At 46.1% G+C, this 18,048-nt stretch overlaps 1 protein-coding gene across 1 annotated transcript in view; it reads right to left on the bottom strand.

The window, feature by feature from the left end:
- Positions 1–18,048, bottom strand: part of Plb1 (phospholipase B1) — a 127,855-nt gene that overhangs the window by 71,076 nt on the left and 38,731 nt on the right. The window contains exons 13-17 of the mRNA XM_077791736.1: positions 13,493–13,564; positions 12,563–12,637; positions 10,517–10,580; positions 2,650–2,708; positions 617–690 (exon numbers count right to left, since the gene is read on the bottom strand). Coding sequence (XP_077647862.1) covers positions 617–690; positions 2,650–2,708; positions 10,517–10,580; positions 12,563–12,637; positions 13,493–13,564 — 344 coding nt within the window. The remainder of the gene's footprint in view (positions 1–616; positions 691–2,649; positions 2,709–10,516; positions 10,581–12,562; positions 12,638–13,492; positions 13,565–18,048) is intronic.

The following is an 18,048-nucleotide window of genomic DNA, read 5'->3' as shown; positions in this document are numbered from 1 at the left end:
TCTTGGTTTCTTTTTCTTTTATCATCTGGCTGTGTGATCTTGAACAGGTTGCTTGCCCTCTCTTGAGCCTTGCTTCCTCTGTAGAATGAAGGCCATTTATAATGATCCCATCTACCATTTAGACCTATTTTGTGTTGGGCACTGGGCTGGACACTTAAATTCTCTCTAATCCTTAGACAGCGCTCGAGCAATAACATTATCCCTGCATCCAAGATGAAGAGACAAGCTCAGAGAGGTTAAGTAACATGTACCCAAGGTCACATAGAGCTGGGTAGGTGGGGCTCAGATACAACTCAGTTCTCAAAGCCAGGACCCACTCATCACTCAGGCCACTGCCTCCCTCTGAGATTACATCACAGAGGGAGGAACAGAAAACAGAGAAGCATTTCCAACCCAAACATTTATGTGGTTTCTCCCCAGCCCCCACTCCCCACTCCTGTTCAGATCTTACTTCCTATATTAGGGACTATGGGGGTTTGAGGGAGCTGGTAAATACCTTCCTCAAATTAAACCTAGAATTAGTCATGGAAAAGAACTAGGAGGCCCATCCCCTTCTTGAAGCATTGCTTTCTAGAAGGTTCTGCGGTCTTCAGGGCCCTACTGTGCCCTCACTCACCTCCAAGACAGGCCTCGGTACTGAGTTATGACGTCAATGATGTTCCCAGGCTTGGACCCGGCCCCGTTGCCTGCCTGAGAGGGAACAATGAGGCATGAGTTCCCCGGTTTCCCTGGGTCCCCCAGCTGCCCGCCTCCTCATTCTCATCCCAGCCACCACCGCCTGGATGTTCTCTGCAGTCCAGATCTAGATGGCGCCACATCTGCAGGCACTTCCTGCCTCTTCAGAAAGGCTCCCCTGGGGAAAGCCTGGCACTGTGCACATCCTGAGAAAGGCTGCCTGGGCCAGGACCAAGGGCAAGCAGCAAGCCCAGGGCTCAAAACAAGCCATGGCATGTATTCCTTATCGGGCCTATTTCAGGGTCCTATGTTCCTCGGTTTTTAAAGTCGTGAAATACATCCTAAAAGGAAACATACCATAATCCTTTCATATCCTTATGTCTCATACATGTACAGTTTTAAAAATAGCAATATGATGAAATCCATGTTTCTTAATTCAGCTGAAAGTAGGGCTTTTTAAAACCCTACAGTGTGAACCCCTCTCCAGGTGCATGTCCCTCACCTGAAGCATGCTGTTCCTGAGCAGAGTCATTCTAAAGGGTGTGTTGAGGATGCTCCCAGGGTTTGCTCCCCAATCTTCTGTACCCAATTCTTATGCTACCTGCTTGGTATGTCACACTCAAGATGCTGCCTCCCCCGGTAGTCCTGAGCAGATATGGGATTTTTTTTTTTTCCTGGTACTAGAGATTGAATCCAAGGACACTTAACCACTGAGCCACATACCCAGCCCTTTTTATTATTATATTTTTTTCTACTTTGAGACAGGGTCTTGAAAAGTTGCTTAGGGCCTTACTAATTTGCTGAGGCTGGTCTTGAACTTATAGTTCTCCTGTTTCAGCCTCCCAAGTTACTGGGATTACAGATATGTGTCACTGTGCCTGGCAAGCCATAGGATTCTTGATGGCTCCTTTTCCTAAGAGCATCTTTCAGGAGCCCAGGGGGTTAGATGGAGGGGATGTCAGGCTCCACTAAGCAGGATGTGGCTGGGATGCACAGTGTGTGAAGGTCCCTCTGTGCAGCTACAGTGGGGCCTTGGGGGTAACGAGTTGCAGAGGGCATGGAGGAGGCTGCCACAGTACAAGGGTAGGATCCTGGACTTAGATCCCTGAGTTCTGGCCTGGGCACAAGTTGGGTGGCCTTTGGTACTCACTACACCTTCTTTATTGGCTGAATGTAAGGAAAGTCAGGCTTCTTGTTGTGGGTATACTGAGGAAGCTAATGTCATTGTGAACAGGGACAGACAGGAAAGGTGTCATTCAGTCCTGGGGAGAGTCCACACTCTACTAACCCCTCAGGGAAGAGCAGCTGGGTTCTGGAGGGGTGCTTATGTCTGGAGACATCTGGGCACCCCAGATCCACGCTCTCTAAGGGCCTGATTCTGTTCTCTGTGGATTGCTTTTTGTGATGTCTAGAGTAGACCATGGGGCAGCTGCAGAGATGGGCTTGGTTATCTTTGGAACATGCACCTCTTCCACTGACTCGGGAAGTTTCTCACCCCTGTACCTCCCTGCCCCCATTAGCACTTGTCCCTGTCCCAGGGCCTCCTCACCCCTGCCTCAGCACCTTCCCTCAGCTTCCCTTCATGGACAAATCAAACCACTGGGTCTGAAGACTTCTGCACCGTGGCCAGGAGACCTAGTCCAATGCTCCTACCACTGATGGGCTGTGTGACTTGGGGTGGCCACTTCTGCCACCCACACTCTCTCAAAGGTCCTTCCACTTCCTGTTTTCCCATTCACTCCAGTATGCGGGGAGGGGGAGTGATGAGGTCAGAGTAGAGATGGGAAAACGTGGTGGGCCAGGAACGCTGGATGCTGGGGTGGGCAGATAGAATGGGGAAGGCCCGGAGATGAGGCCTGGACCATCTTTAAGAGCCAGGAGTGAAACTTCCTCTCTCCATTTCCTCCTCCACATTTCTCAAATCCATCAAAACCTCCCTTCCCACCCTTCCCTTCTAAAATTAGAGTGACTTACCGTGAGAGAGTCTCCTATGGCTCCAATGACCTTGATGTCAGCCGCCTTCAGCCTATGAACTAAGAATACAAGCTGGAGTGAATGGCACGTAGGAGTTCCAGGAAATCTCTGGACCTCTCTCCCCTGAAAACCAGTGAACATCTTCCAGGAAAATGGAGAGAAAGTGAGTTTATAGGAACACGCCTTGGAAAAAAGATCTGAAAATCCCATCCTGCCGATAGGGCTAAGCAATGGCAGCCAGGAGCCCAAGTGTGGGTCTCCTCCTTGGGGCAGAGGGTAGGAGCTCTAAAAGGGGATCTTCTGCTTTGTGGGTCACACATATGCTACAAGGCTATTTGTGAGTAAAGAAAGAATTGAAGTGGAGATGGAATCCATATTTAATCTATTCCAGGCTTTGATGTGATTTGGGATAAAATGTTACATCATCCTATGAAAGAGCAACCCAATTTCTCTGGAGTGAAAAGGGAAGTACTTTTACCACTGAGTTTTTTCTTTTAAATTGAGGTAAAAGTCAACAAACATAATCTATTTCAAGGTTAACAATCATAATGTACAACTAGCAGTGCTATTTGGTTCCAGAATATTTGATTACCCCAAAGGAAGACCCTGTACCCATCAAGAAATCACTTCCCATCTTCCCTCCCTGCAGACCTTAGCAATCTGCTTTTATCTCTCTATGAATTTACTTATTCTGTATGTTTAGGATAAATAGGTTACACAATATATGGCCTTTTATGTCTGGCTTCTTCTACTTTGCATAATGATTTTGAGGTTCAACTATATGCTTGGATACATCAATATGCCAGATATTTCATAGCTGAGTAGTATTACACTGAATGGACATACCACTTTTCTTTACCCATTGATGCATCCAAGGGCATTTGTTCTGCCATACACATCTGTGTGCAAAGATTTATTTGAAAACTACTTTCAATTATTTTGGCTATTTACCCTGAGAGTAGAATTGGTGAATCATGTGATAATACTATGCTTAACCTTTTGGGGAAGAAGTACTAAACTGTTTTATATGGGATTTTATAATTTAAATGTTTAAAAAAATTTCTTAGTTTTTTAAGAATCTCTTGCATTTTATCACATACTGTCATGTAGCTATTGACTCCAGCAACAAGCATGCTGGGCACCAGGCAGCAGCTGCTGCTCTAAGGACAACACAGTGACCAGAAATGGAGATGGCTCTCCCGTAGCTCACAGGCTATGGAGAGTGTGGGGGCATCCCTACTTATGAAAATTATGGCTTGATAAGCACTGTAGGAGGTGCAAATTGTTAAGAAGGTCCAGAGCTGGACGGATGGGCTCCCCAGGGGCATGGCAGGGGAGGCTGTCAGAGCAGACTTCATAGAAAAGGCATCACATGAATTAGGCCCTAGGGAATGGTGGGATGAGTCTGGGAGGGCAAGGTGTTTTGGATGGAAGGGTAGAGGGGCTACAGTAGAGTAAAATGTATGTATCTAAAGCACAGCTAGTGGTACAATTTGGTTTAAGGACTTGTGAGACGAACACAAAATAACACTGGAAAGGTAGCCTAGGGATGCCGGTCTTTTATTCCTGGCTAACAAGTCAGGAGATGAAGATGAGTGTTGCTGTGTATGTATTTATGAACATACATGCATCTACCCTATGAGTATCTATCCCTTTTGCCTAACACACACATGTCAACATGACTCCAAGACATTTTGGGAACCACACCTAGAATTCCTCATGCCATATATAGAACTCTGTCCCTTCAGTCATAAACTTTCCTCCCTCTCCCCCAAATACCTTACTCCCAAGGTCACCCTGACTTTGCCATGGCTTCATCTTTGCACTACTAAGTTGTTAGAATAGTTCTCCTGCTTCGGAAGAAGCCTCATACAGTGTTAGCTCCAGGGGCTGGCCCACCCTGGAACAAGAAGCCCATCATTTAAGTGGCCCATGGCTTGAGATGAATAAACTGGAGCTGTCTTCAGGAGGCCTCCTGGGCAGCTTTCTCTGCTGCAGTGAATCACGGGCAATTCTTTTGGCATAGCTGGACTACAATCAACCCGTAGCAGCCCTCAACACCCAAATCATGGTTGAGTAATGATATCTGCATAGCAGGCTGTACGGCATTCAGAGGAAAGGATGCTCAGAAGCACCTTCAGGTCTTGTCTCCTCCCATGAGATGCCTTGGCCGTGCTGTCTGTACGGGAGGAAGTGCCATGCCCGTGAGCATTTACTCTCATGGGAAAAGTCCCTGCTACTTCCTATGATAGGACACAAACTGACACGCCCAAAGTTCTGAATATATGCATATAAAATATTCAGATTAGCAGTCCTGATACTCCATCTTGCGACAGTCACCTGATGAGCTTGTTAAAACACAGGCAGCCGGGTTCCCCTCAGAATTTCTGATTCGGAAGATCTGGGGTGAGTCCAAGAATTTGCAAGTTGAACAAATTCCCAGGTACTGCTGATGCTGCCAGTCCTATCTGGGACCACACTTTGAGAACTAATGGTAGAGACCTCTTGATTTTTGAAGCTGTTGACAGTGGCTTATCTTTGATGTAGATGAAAAAGCCAGGGCCATTCCTGCCATGTCTATGTACAAATTGGTTCTTACACAACTGCAGCCATAGTGTAAAGCCAGAGGGTGGGTTCACTGAGTGACGACCTTCTGAGTCCTCCCTCCTCCTGGTCACCATGCCTTGAATACACACACACACACACACACACACACACACACACACACACACTCTTCTACATGATTATAGCTGATACCTCCCAGCCTTCCACAGCTACACTATGTGGTTAGAAGAACAATATACAATCACAAAGTCAGCTGCACATGTTAGCACACATCTACAGGGCTAAGCTGGAGACCTTGAAAATGACCTTTTCTCAAAGGAGTCAGGCTGTGGGTCAAAAAGGCAGCCAAATGGAAAATAAGTCCCTTCCCCCTCAACCTGAGATGGATTATTTTAGCTCCTAGTGATGACAGTGAATCACTACATTCTTACTGCCACAATAGAATGAATTCTCTGAACACGAGCTGGTATGCAAAGGTTAGGGGAAATCTTTGGAGGCTAGTAAAATATGGACGAGATGGACAGATTTGCTTCAAAAAGCTTTGTTATTATGATTTGCTAAAACGGTGGCTGAAATTGGCCATTCCTTTCTCTAAATTTGTCCATTTCTCTCTCTCTCTCTCTCTCTCTCTCTCTCTCTCTCTCTCTCTCTCTGTGTGTGTGTGTGTGTGTGTGTGTGTGTGTAGAAAAAGAGAGACAAATTGTTTCAGGGCTGTGGGGGGGGGAGTTGGTTTCCACTTGATCAGGTGGAAGGATTCTCAGCAAGAGATAATAAATCAGTGGAATCAGCCTGGATGGGAGGAGGTGACTTATCTGGGATTTTATTGTTAGGATGGACTCCAGAACATTTCATTGGTTTAATTTTCTGTAGACCTTGGTTGGAGATTTATAATGTCATCATATACGACAAAGACATGGCTTGGAAACACAGCAAAGTGCTTTAGAAATTGCTCTCCTTGGAAAAAGAACCATTTAGAGATAAGATTAAATTTGTGTGGACTGATTAGCTAAACATTATCTGGTACAAACTGTCCATTACCTTGAAAGAAGTTGATAAACATATCATTAACTCATCAGATTTCCAGAGAGGGAGCCTCTTATCAGAAGGCCCTCTGAGCTCTGATGAAGTATTAGGAAGAGCGGGGAAACTTCCACAGAGTAAGGAATGGGGAAGACAGTCTCTAGTACATGGAAAGCTGTCCCCAGGAACAGGGCTGGGCACTGGTGTTTTGTCTTATGGACCCCAGCAACTTAAACCACTGCAGCTATGATCTGAAAAACCAACTCTTAATTGTCGGCGAGGGCTGCCCATCCCATTCACTCTCTGATATTAAGGATTTGTGAAATTACCTCCACAGTGGCGGCAGTTTGCTGGCACAGACTGAAACCTTGTTTCTGCCCTTGGAGTCCTTGGTATGAGTTTATGTGATTATACTTTGCACGGAGCAGAAGCTCAAGAAATGCATTCACAAAGAAATGATACAGGCCCGAGGTGGTAGGTCTGCCAATTAGTCTGGTCTGACCCTTGCATGTTGTATACATGTATTGAAATGCCACACTGTACCCCGTAAGTATGTACAATTACTATGTGCCAATTAATATATATATATATATATATATATATATATATATATTAATTTAAAAGAATTAAATTAAAGGCTATGTGGTCTGTAACAGGGATTTTACAGCTCTTAAACTTTTAAAAGATAACAACTGTGGGGCAAGGAAACATGAATAAATGTCTTGGGGGTGAATTTGAGGTTGTTCAATAGGCTGGCTGCACCTGGGGAGGAGTAGACTATTGGCCCTGTGGGGCACCATGACTTCCTGATGACAGGCTAGGCCAACTCACAGGAGCCGTGAGCAGGTGGTGACCATAGAAACAGCTTCAGGACCTAGTACGTGAACATTACACTGCTTGCTCACAATGGGTTGGGACCGCTAGCAACGGCCACCTGGTGCTGTAAGTGGGCTGCCTGTTTTAGTTTTTGAAGAGTTCAATGTAGCTAAATGGGTTAAATAAATGATACTGGAAACTAAAGCAGGAATCAATGGTTTAAAATGAATGAATCTTGCTGGTTTGTCATATTGGTGACAGCAGCATAGAATTAGCTTTGGGGACCCCTATTTTCAAAAGCTACAAAATTTTCCCTCTCCATGGACTTAGCAGCTTGACCTCAGATAGCCAGTTCCACTAGATAGTCACCAAACTACATTCCCTCTCGCTCCTCATGGCCATTCTTATTTGCAGGAAGTTTTTTCACTGGGAAAACCTCAAGTCAGCTACTAGACCCACCATATTTTTTTCTTGGCTATCCTAACCCCATGTGAGAGAGGGTCAGCCAGTAACATAAAATATTGATTCAAGTGTCTACAAAATTGTCAAGCCCTTGAGAGAGAGAGCACTCAGCAAATTGCACATATGCATTGACTGGGAAGGAAAACTTAATAGCATTTATTTTTTATTAACTACCAAATGCCAATTGATTATAAAAAATTACATGTATCAATTCTCTATATCTTACCTCAAAGCCCCACAAATCAATGGATGAGGTTCATCCCCCATGAGCTATAAAGCGTGACAAGAATGAGGTACCCAGACTGTCAAAGGCAACAGACTGTGATGACTTGAACTATCCTATTGGGGAAATATCATTTTGGGTGATATTTAGATCCATGCATCTGTGGATTGAGAGGAACACTAAGAAAGGGGACTGTAAAGAAGGCTTTGAAAACAATTATGAAGGCAAAATAGTTATAAGATAGTGCAAAATAATTTTAATGGAAGTTACTTTGGTCTGGCTGATTTTTTTTTAGATCTTTTCAACTCTGAGAATTGATTTGATGAATTAGAGTAATTCAGAGTCATCCAACAAACATTTACTGGGCTTCTATCACATGCTGAGGCATTGGAGATATCAACATAAGGTGACCAGTTCTTCCAAGACATATATCAGAATTGGCATGACTGCAAACATGGTCTCCAGAAGAGGGAAAGAATTTATTAGCAACATGATAATTATCAAGGGAAAATAATGTGGTGACCCTGTGCCTCCTTACCCATCCTCCCTCGTTGACCACAATAGAACAAGTATGGTTAGTCATAGAAACGTGTTTTTCATTATTGTTCAGTTAGCAGTGGTCATTTTTCTGGATAACACTTTCCAGAAAAAAAAAATGTTTTAGATGTTCAGAATCTGGAACACTCATGTAGGAGTGCTGCCCCCGGGTAGATGAAGTGAGTGTTATGGTTCCCTGTCACATCAGCTAGCTCAGGGAGCCCTAAATCTACCTAGCTGTTTATTCAAACAGCCCCTATCACCAAGGGATCTCAGATCTTAAGGTCTTGAGATTTCTTACTCTTTCATCTTCAAGCACCAATAAGCACAAGGATCTTCAGGGTCAGGGGGTAAAGAGGCTCATATTTTATCTGGTTTTTAGATGTTGAGATATGTCCTAATGGATTGGTTGTCATGACAGAAACATAATTCAGAAAGATTGCAAAATGTTATCAATCAAAATGCAACCAAAAGATTGCAAAATCATAGATCATCCTTTCAGAGTGATAAGATTAGAAAGGAATAGATTTTATTTCATTGTAAAAAGTATGGCTATTAAAACATTCAGATTGACATTTTATCTCTATCCAGATATACATACACACATATCTCTATCTCTGAGTAAGGGTTTTTGCTATAGGAGGTCCTATGTAGAAGGTTGGCCTTTTATTTCTGCTATTAAAGTCCAATTGGTAAACTAACCAATAGGAATGAATTGTCACTAAGTGTAGGGACAAGAAGTCTAGAGATAAATGCATGGTAAGATCTGTGTCCCTTCTATGGTTTGGATGTGGTTTGTCCCGCAAAGATTCAAGTGTTGGCCTTGATCCTCAGTGTAGTGGTATTACTTTAAGAGATGGGACCTAGTGCAAGGTAATTAGATCACTGGGGGCATTGCTCTTGGAAGACATTAATTCTGGTCTCATAAAATGAATTAGTTCTCATAAGAGTGGGTTGTTATAAAGTGTGGTCACCTCATGCACTTGGCATGTCCACACATGACCAATTCCCTTCCCATTTTCTCTACCACTTTGTGACCCAGTCAAGGTGATATCACCGGAGGCTGGACAGATAGGTCACCTGATGTTGGACATTTAACTTCCCAAACTGTGAGTAGATAGACCTCTTTTCTTTATAAGTATCAAATTTCCGATACTTTGTTATAGCAATGAAAAAGAGTACAGTGAACTATGTGTTATAGCATGGAACAGAGTCAATATCAAGATTTTTAACTTACTTGCCAGTCATTTGGCTTAATTTGACATATGTGGAGGGCGAGTGTAAGCCATGGCATTTACTCCCTCTATTCACAGCACAAGGAGTCAATCTGACCACAAAGACTTTTCATCCATGGAAATTCCTTGGAGGCACTGTGACATCTCCAAACTAAATTTTCTATCTTTTTGATAATCTTGAAGCCATGAGAGCAATAGATCAACTAGAATGTAAACTCCTAGAAGGTACACAGGAGGCATTAAACAATTCTTTAACTAATGAAGTGAACAAATAAATGAACACATCCAGTCACCCTCCAGGACCAAGCACAGGGACCCACTGCACGGATGCTCTTGGGCTAATGTTTTGAGTCATGAGAGCTACCAGGTGACATCATATAGGCCATATGCACAAAGCCTTCATTCCTAGGTTCCTTGTTTGGAAGAAAAGGGGCAGTCCTAGGGCAGCACCTCTTTGAGGAGGTTGCTGATGACTTCATAGAACATTCCATGAGTCTCACATTCAGAATCCAGCAACAGGCTCATATTTGAGAAATACTGAGAGGCATGAGAATGCACATCTGTAGGAGTGTGTGTACTGTGGGCACTGTGTAGCATTCAAGTGCAACCCGCAGGTAACCTCAGTGGGAACTACGGACTGGCTAGTTTTGCTTTCTCAGTTTAAATGTACTTTTTCTTTCATGGAGAAAGAGTCACTTCACTTTCCAATCAGAGACGGTGACCTCAATTCACTCAACTACCCTTGGGCTCTTTCAGAACACAGCCTACCATAGGATCAGTGCTCAATAAATGCTCCCTGATAATGATGCTATCATATTTTAAAGACTAATCAAATACTCATGTGCCCTTGTAAATACACACACAGAGAACAATTTCTGTTGTCCTTGCAAATCCCCTGGGGAGTAGTTCAGATAGTGGGGTTAGGCTGCCTGGCCGTCCTGAGGTGGCTCTGACTCGGATGATTTCAGGCTTCCCATGAGTTTAAAATTCACTGAACAAAGCTGTGTACCTGAGGTGGGGACCGTGTTGGAGGGGTCCTTGTCAGGACATATGATTTCTGTTCCTTCTCTCACCTGAAATGAGACACACAGAGAAATAAGAAGAAATGGACCGTGCTAAATTGGAATCTGGGTCTGGAGTAGACCTCTATTTTGAAACCTATAATTTAAGATTAGGAAACAAAAACCTTGGTGACTTTACTCTTCCTCCTTTCCCTTTGTCCCTCCTATCCCACTGTCCACAGCATCCTTTCCCAGGGCTCCAAATCCACCACCTCCTCTCTGGTGCCTCCTCCTTGCCTGAGCTCAGCCTTGGTTATTTCTTGCCTGGAGCACTGCAGCTTTCCCCAGAGCCACCAACTTCTGGCTCACAGGCTTGCAGCCTTCCAAGTCCCTTCAGAGTGGCCTCTCTCAAGAGAACACAGCTATGGCGCTCCCCTGCCCAAGTTCTTCATGAAGCCAGGGAGTTTTGACTGTGCTCCTTATTCTTGTGTCCCCAGAACCTAGAACAGCGGCTGGCACAGTAGATGCTCAGCAAGTATTTGTTGGTTGAAGAAGTAAATTACTACTCTGTATTAACTTCGGCATGAAGTCCATCCTCCCTCCCATGGCAAGTAATGTCCCAAGATAGGCTTTTATTCCCAGGCCTGGATCAATCTATCATTCTATTTATTCAGTCAACAAATAGCTATGGAGTACTGACCCTGAGACTCTGCACTCGCTGAGCCTGGAAGTTCACAGCCTGTGCTTCCTAATGTGTGTCCTGAAGGAATTTATTACTCTCTTCTATCAGATGATAATAAGAGCAATGTTTATATAGGACTCATGCTATGCCACAAAAATATTATAAATGCTTTGTATTTATTAACATGTGATTTCATAATTCTGTGGTAGGATGATACTGTCACTACTTCCCAGGTTAAAAAAAAAAAAAAACAAGGCATGGAGAGGTCAAGGACCTTGCTCACTGACACCCAGCTAGTAAGCAGAAGAGTCCAGAGCCAGTTATCTTACCCTCTGAACCACACTGCCTCCTGATGTGACTCAGCTGTGATGCTGGGACAAGTTGACCACCAAGTCCTTTACACAGGGTCTCAGGGTGGAGGCCCAGGCTGTGAACTTAACTTTCATCACTTGGAGTAAACTTTACCCTCCTTTGTCAAATAGGAAGGCAAGGGTTAGGCCCCAATTCGATTTGGCCCACCTTGGTCCCCAGTTCCCCAAAAACAAAGGCACCCACCTTTAAGTATTTCTTGGCTCCTCAGAGGAGTGCAGAGTGCCCTATCTAATCTCCACAGGAGATATCAGAAAGACATGCCTGAGATAAGCCATAAGCAAGATGTGAGAGTGTGACCTGACCTCTGTGGGTGTAGACAACCCCTGAGGGCCATTTGGTCTGCATACTGACTGGTTCCAGACCGCACCACTTTCCTCTACCCTTCCCTAGCTTTCTGGTCAGATCAAGAGTTCACATTTACATAGAAGTGCTTGTCAGAGGTTTGGGAAGTGTCTGAGGAGTCCTGTCTTGCATCCCACTAATTGGGAACAGGCAATAACAAGCAGCATGAATACCCCACCATGCCATAAGAGCAGGTGCCAGGGTGGTTCCAAGAGAGTATTGTAGGAAGATTTGTTAGCCACACACTAGACCCATCACTCTCCCAGAGCCTACCCTGACTGAACTTCAGATGGCTATGGCAGCCTCTGGCCCTCTGCAGCTCCCAGTGTGCACAGAGGCAAATGGAATTCCAGGACACAAAGAACCATTTGAGCAGCTTGGGAGACTGAGACAGGAGGGTGGGGAGTTCAAAGCTAGCCTCAGCAACAGCGAGGTGCTAAACAACTCAGTGAGACCCTGTCTCTAAATAAAATGCAAAATAAGGCTGGGAATGTGGCTCAATGATTGAGTGTCCCTGAGTTCAATCCCCAGTAGAAAAATAAATAAATAAATAAATAAATAAATAAATAAAATAAAACCCATTTGGAAGGTTCCAAAAACTCATCAAGGTGTGCGGTCCATCCACTCATTTGTCAGTCTCAAAAAGAACTTTCCTTACCTCAAGCTTCTCTTGGGGTTTTCGAAACCTGTTCGGGGAGTTGCTATTCTTGTAGGTGAAGAGATAGGGGCTCTCCTGCAGGGAAATGTAATATGTTGTAACCTTGACCCAGAAATCTGTATCTCTTAATAATCAGGGCTTATCATCTAGCAATACTTTTGGCCAATGGGGAGCATTTACATCATCTTTTAATAATGACAAAACCATTGTCTGGCCTCTCTTCCCTGCGATGCCCAATCATTTCCTGGAGGAGCTCACTGATGAAATGCCCTATTTGCAAGTCAGCACCTCTGTCTCTCTCTCTCTTGGATGACCCTGGATGTTGGTGCTGCCAGGCTAAGTACATGCAACTTGATGAGAAGAGAAATTAATTCTAAGCTTCTTAGCAGCCAAAGCCAAGTCAGAAACAGGGTGAATTACATATTTCTTACTGCCTAGGAACCCCAAATGTACCAATTCATTACCAAAGCTAGACATTTTAACTAGTATTAAGGTAGAAGACATCTCATTTATTTATTTGCCGTCATTTTCTGGTCCACATATTTGGCAACGTGAATTACACACCTGCTACATATCAGAGGCACGTTTAGGACACACCCACAATGACTCTCCTTCATCACCACTGAGATGACATCATTCCTAACTCCTTCTCTACCCGAGGTGGGGGGGGGCTGGAAATGGCATCTGGAGCACAGAGCCAGGGAAACAGAGTAGGTGAGGGGGACCATCCCTGGTGGCCAGGTGAGCAGTGCCTTTGCTCCTGTGCCTTCCACAGATGTGAAGGGCTTTGGTTCTTCTAGAACTCTTCTAGTGGCTCACATGCAAAGAACAGATCCAACACTCTCCAGGGGCTAAAGTCTCAGTCAGGGAAGACCCCACTTCTCAGCAAAGTCACTTGGTCCCTTACCGCCCCCCCCCAGCCCCTCCTACCTGAGACGGACATTTCACTGGCTTCCTCTCTGTTGTGCTGAGTGGCTCATCTTTCTGTCCCACTGGCTCCATCTAGAAAATAAGGTGATCTTAAACAGATAGCAGCCCTCTGAAGTACTCTTAAGAAACACTTTTTAGCGTTTCCGAGTTTGACCACTGGACCAGCAGCATTGGTGCCAAATGGAACTCACGAGAAAGGCAAATTCCCTGTCCCCATCCCAGACCTAATGAGACTGAAGCTCGGGACTGGGGTGCAGCCCTCAGCATATTAACAAGTCCCCTCTGGATTCCGAGGCCCGCTCAAGTTGGAGAGTCACTGTTTGAGAAGAATCAGCGGATTCTTGGCGTTATAGAGTCTTCCTGGTCCCTCCCTCTTGACAGTATGGGAGGAAGAACTGAACACAGAGAGGGTGAGGTGGAGCCCAGCCAGCCCCACCAGCTAGTCACAGCTAGACCATGACACTGCTGTCCTGGATCCAAACAAAATTCTCTCTGTGGGTCACACAGCTCCCTGGTCACCTGGGGGCCTGTTATCGAGGGTATTTTTTTGTTCTGTCCTGCTGCCTGGCTTTTGGCCAGCTCAGTGATGAAATTTCCCTTCGAGAGAAGCGCAGGTATGGGAAGGAAGGGAAAATCCGTGGCTTCTGTGTAAAGTACAGGTCCTTGCCCAGGTCCCCACCCCACGCCCATCACCTACATGGGTGCCAACAATGTGCTGCCATTCTCAATAGGGAATGAGGACCCTCTAGTCCCAGTTTTCACAGCTGTGAGGGGGCAAGTTATGGGGCAAGCAAGCCCATATCTCTAACCAGGATCCAGAAACACAGAGACATGGAACACAGCTTAGTCCCTCACAGCCAACCAAGATATCTAGCAATATAGGAATGAGTGGTGTGGTACCAGCTCTGACATTAGCAGCTCCTTAAATGAAAACCATGAAGCTACTAACAACAGACAAAAGTTATGTGGTATAAGCCAATCTGAGCACAGTGATACAAGCCTGTAATCCCAGCAACTCCAGAAGCTAAGGCAGAAGGATTTCAAGTTCAAGGCCAGTTTCAGCAACTTAGGGAACCCAACTCAAAATAAAATTTAAAAAGGGCTGGGGGTGTAGCTCATGGTAGAGCACTTACCTAGCATGCCTGAGGGCCTGGGTTCAATACCTAGCACCTTCCCCTCCCCCTCAAAAGAGTATGGTATAGCAGAAAGGGAACCAGAAGATTATAAATTTAGGTAAAAGTAATTAAGAAAGAGCCAGGCATTGTGGCATATGCCTGTAATCCCAGCGGCTGGGGCGGCTGATGCAAGAGGATCAAGAGGATCAAAGCCAGCCTCAGAAAAAGCGAGGCGCCAAGCAATTCAGTGAGACCCTGTCTCTAAATGAAATACCAAACAGGGTTGGGAATGTGGCTCCGTGGTCGAGTGCCTCTGAGTTCAATCCCTGATACACCCCCAACAACAACAAGAAAAGTACTAAGAAATAAATAAAGGCAGTTGAAGAGTTAGATGAAGGAGGAAGGTTTTCTAAAAGTTCTTTTTTTGCTGTTTTAAATCATTCAGTATACATAGATAAATGCTTTAAAAGAAAACACAATGGTTTTGAGGAATCACAGATCTTCTTCTGTATGTGCTGTTTTCTACAGTTTGGGAGCCTCATGTTTTGAAGTCACCCTGCTGCCCAAGGTGCAGAGCTCTGGTAACACCTTTGTCCCTCATGTATCCTTCTAAGGACTCTGGCAGGGGATGTAGGAGGCTACTGGCTGGGCTACCCTCCTTGGCTCAGTCATGGGTCTGCACCTGCCATAAGGATTTCAGATCCTTTACAAAATTCCTTTGCAGCCTCTGTGCTCGGTGAACATGAACCAGGAAGGAACTTTACCCCTCCTGGGACTGGCTTAACCAAATGGAAGAAGAGTCAGATAAGAGGGCATAATTAATGTCAGAAAAGGAGTGGCAGCTCTTTAGCTCTGGGGCTGGGGAGGAACTGGGCTCCCCAGCTCCTTTCAGTTTTATTCTGATGGTGGCAGTTCCTAGAAGGGGAAGGGCTCACCCAGGACATTCAGGGCCACTTGCAAAGGGCATGTTCAGTGGGTCTGGGTTGAAGGCCACATGTTAATATGTTTTGCTTTTGTTCTTTCCCCCATCTTTTAAGAATTCAAGCAATAAAATAATCTGGAAAGTAAACTTGAGCAAGTGACATCTGAAGGATTCTGGTAGAATAGGTACCAGAGACATGGAACACAGATTAGTCCCTTGCAGCCAGCAGAGCTGAGCCTACTTTTTAAGGATATGAAAGAAGGAAAATTTAGAGGGTTTCCCAATAAATCAATTTCTATGAAGAACCTTGTCCTACATGTCTCTGTATTAGTCACACATATCCTTCTTGCTCCCTACCCTGCCCCGTGGCTCTAGCACCTTTCTCGGGGCTTGATCGAAGGTGGGAGTCGGTGATTGCCGGAAGGATCTGGGACTAGTTCTCTAAGGGTGGGTCCCTTTCAATGCCACCATTGGGTAAGAATTCTGAGAAATTATTGAGGCAGTGGCAGCAGAAAGGGCTAGGGCATGAGTTCTGCCCCAAACACAAAGTCCTCCTCCTCTGGTACCAGGAGCTTAAGCTTTGCCTGGGGGTAGGGTGGGGACCTGTGCAGCTGGGACACTTCCAGGCGTGTTTTGGATGTGTGCAACTTTTTCTTCTCTGGCCCTCGGAGCTCACACTTGTGGGGCCTTCACCAGGGCTGAGTGTCTGTGAACATGGGCATAGAATGTGCACACCTGGCTCTTGCCTTGGTGGTTCCCGTGAGGCCCAACACAGAATCTAGGAGGTATAGCAGAGATTCCTGCCCTCCCTGTGCTCCAGGGAAAGACAGTCAGTGAACCAAAGGGCATGGGGCGCCCAAAGGCTCCTGTGCTTTCACAAGCCCCCTGAGGTTGGCAGAGGGTCATTATATTCTTTTGGCAGGTAGAGAAAATGGAGACCCATGTGACTTGCCTCAGGAAACCACCAAGAGTGGGCCTGGATCCAGAGCTCAGGTGTTCTGGCTCCTCGCCCAGGACCCTTCACCCTAACCTGTCATGTTCTCAGGGATGGGTTCCGGCCTGTAGGAGCTGTCCATGAGTTCCAGCACAGCTGTGGGGTGGCCTGGCATTTTGCCAGTGAAGAAACTAGGTTAGGGACTCCTAGGGAACTCCTCCCTTCCTTCCTGGCTGCAGGAGCCTCAAGGGACTTGCTGGGCTCTGTGGACTTAGGGTGGGTTGGCCAGGTCTGGGGAGAGTAGGGTAGCTGCCTGGCCAGGAAAGCTCTCCCTCCTCTTAGAGCACTTGGGAACTGTGCCCCAGTCCTTTGGCCTTGAGAGTGAGGCCTTCTATCCCCCTTTGGTGTCCCTGCTTCCCTCTAGTGGGTTGGGAAAAACGGCATGCATCTGTCTATTTGTGTGCACAGGGACATCCTTCGGCAGCCCAATAAAGGCAATGATCATCCCTGCTGCCATCAACACCAAGGACCATAAATAACATGATGAAAGGAGAAAGAGAAAGGAACCCAGCCCTTTCCCCAATCTCCCTCCAGTGCCTCCCCTGTCTTGCACTCAAGGGCTCCCTTTGTTCTCGGGGCCTGATAACATTTCCTCTCTGGCCGGACCAGCCTCCTTCTTACCCCTTGATGCTACATCTGGCCCATTCTTTCCTCCATGCCCCTTGCTCACAAAGGTCCTCTCACTGACCTCCCCCAACACCCTCAGCCTCTTCTAATCCCATTCACTGCCTCTCCTGACCTCCCAGTCCATATTGCCTCTGGGTACACAGCTTGGATATCCCTGCTGGCCCCCTGACCTTCCCAGCCACACACTTAAGCTCCATGAGGATGGAGGCCACATTGGTATCTCTTGAATACTCCTTGGCTCCCATCAGGCATGCTGAAGGCGCCCGCCTGCTGGTCGGGAGAAAGGTGATGTGGGAGAAGGATGGAGAATCTGGCTGAGATGGAACAATCAGCCTTCACCCCAGAGAGAGTGGGTGGGAGGGCAGCTCCCACTGGAGGGGCCAGGTTCTTCTCTGCCCCCCATGGAAGATCACCAATGGAGTGGTTTCCTGCGGGAATTTCCTACGCAAAGATCAGAGCCACGGAATAGTCTTCCTGTTCAAAGAAATCAAGTGCTTTCTCCAAAGGACAGCGTGGCTCCGTCCTCAGGGACTGCCAGGAGGCTCCCTTTCCCTCTCTGCTCTGTGCCAAACACGTGCCAAAGTGTAGCTGCTCGTGCACTCCAGGGAGCACACCCAGTGGAGGAGATGGAAGAAATGTTTCTAATCCAGAGAAGAAGAAAAACAAACTTCTGACACTAGAATTCTAAAAATAGGGCAGCTCTGATGGTAGGGGCGGGGCAGGGGATAAATGACAAAAAGAGGCCTCTGCCTGGTGCCCTGGAAAGGCTCCAAGCCTTGCACAGCATTCTATCCACCCACTAACCCCAAGACCCTGGGTGGCTTCAGGATGTGGGGATGAGCGCTATCGGTACAGTACAAAGAGCAGCAGGGTCACTGTGGGCCAGAAGCAAGCCACA

Source organism: Urocitellus parryii, chromosome 12, assembly GCF_045843805.1.
Source record: "Urocitellus parryii isolate mUroPar1 chromosome 12, mUroPar1.hap1, whole genome shotgun sequence".
Lineage (NCBI taxonomy): Eukaryota > Metazoa > Chordata > Mammalia > Rodentia > Sciuridae > Urocitellus > Urocitellus parryii.
Note: the sequence above shows the minus strand (reverse complement) of the source record. Positions and strands in the feature narration are given on the sequence as shown.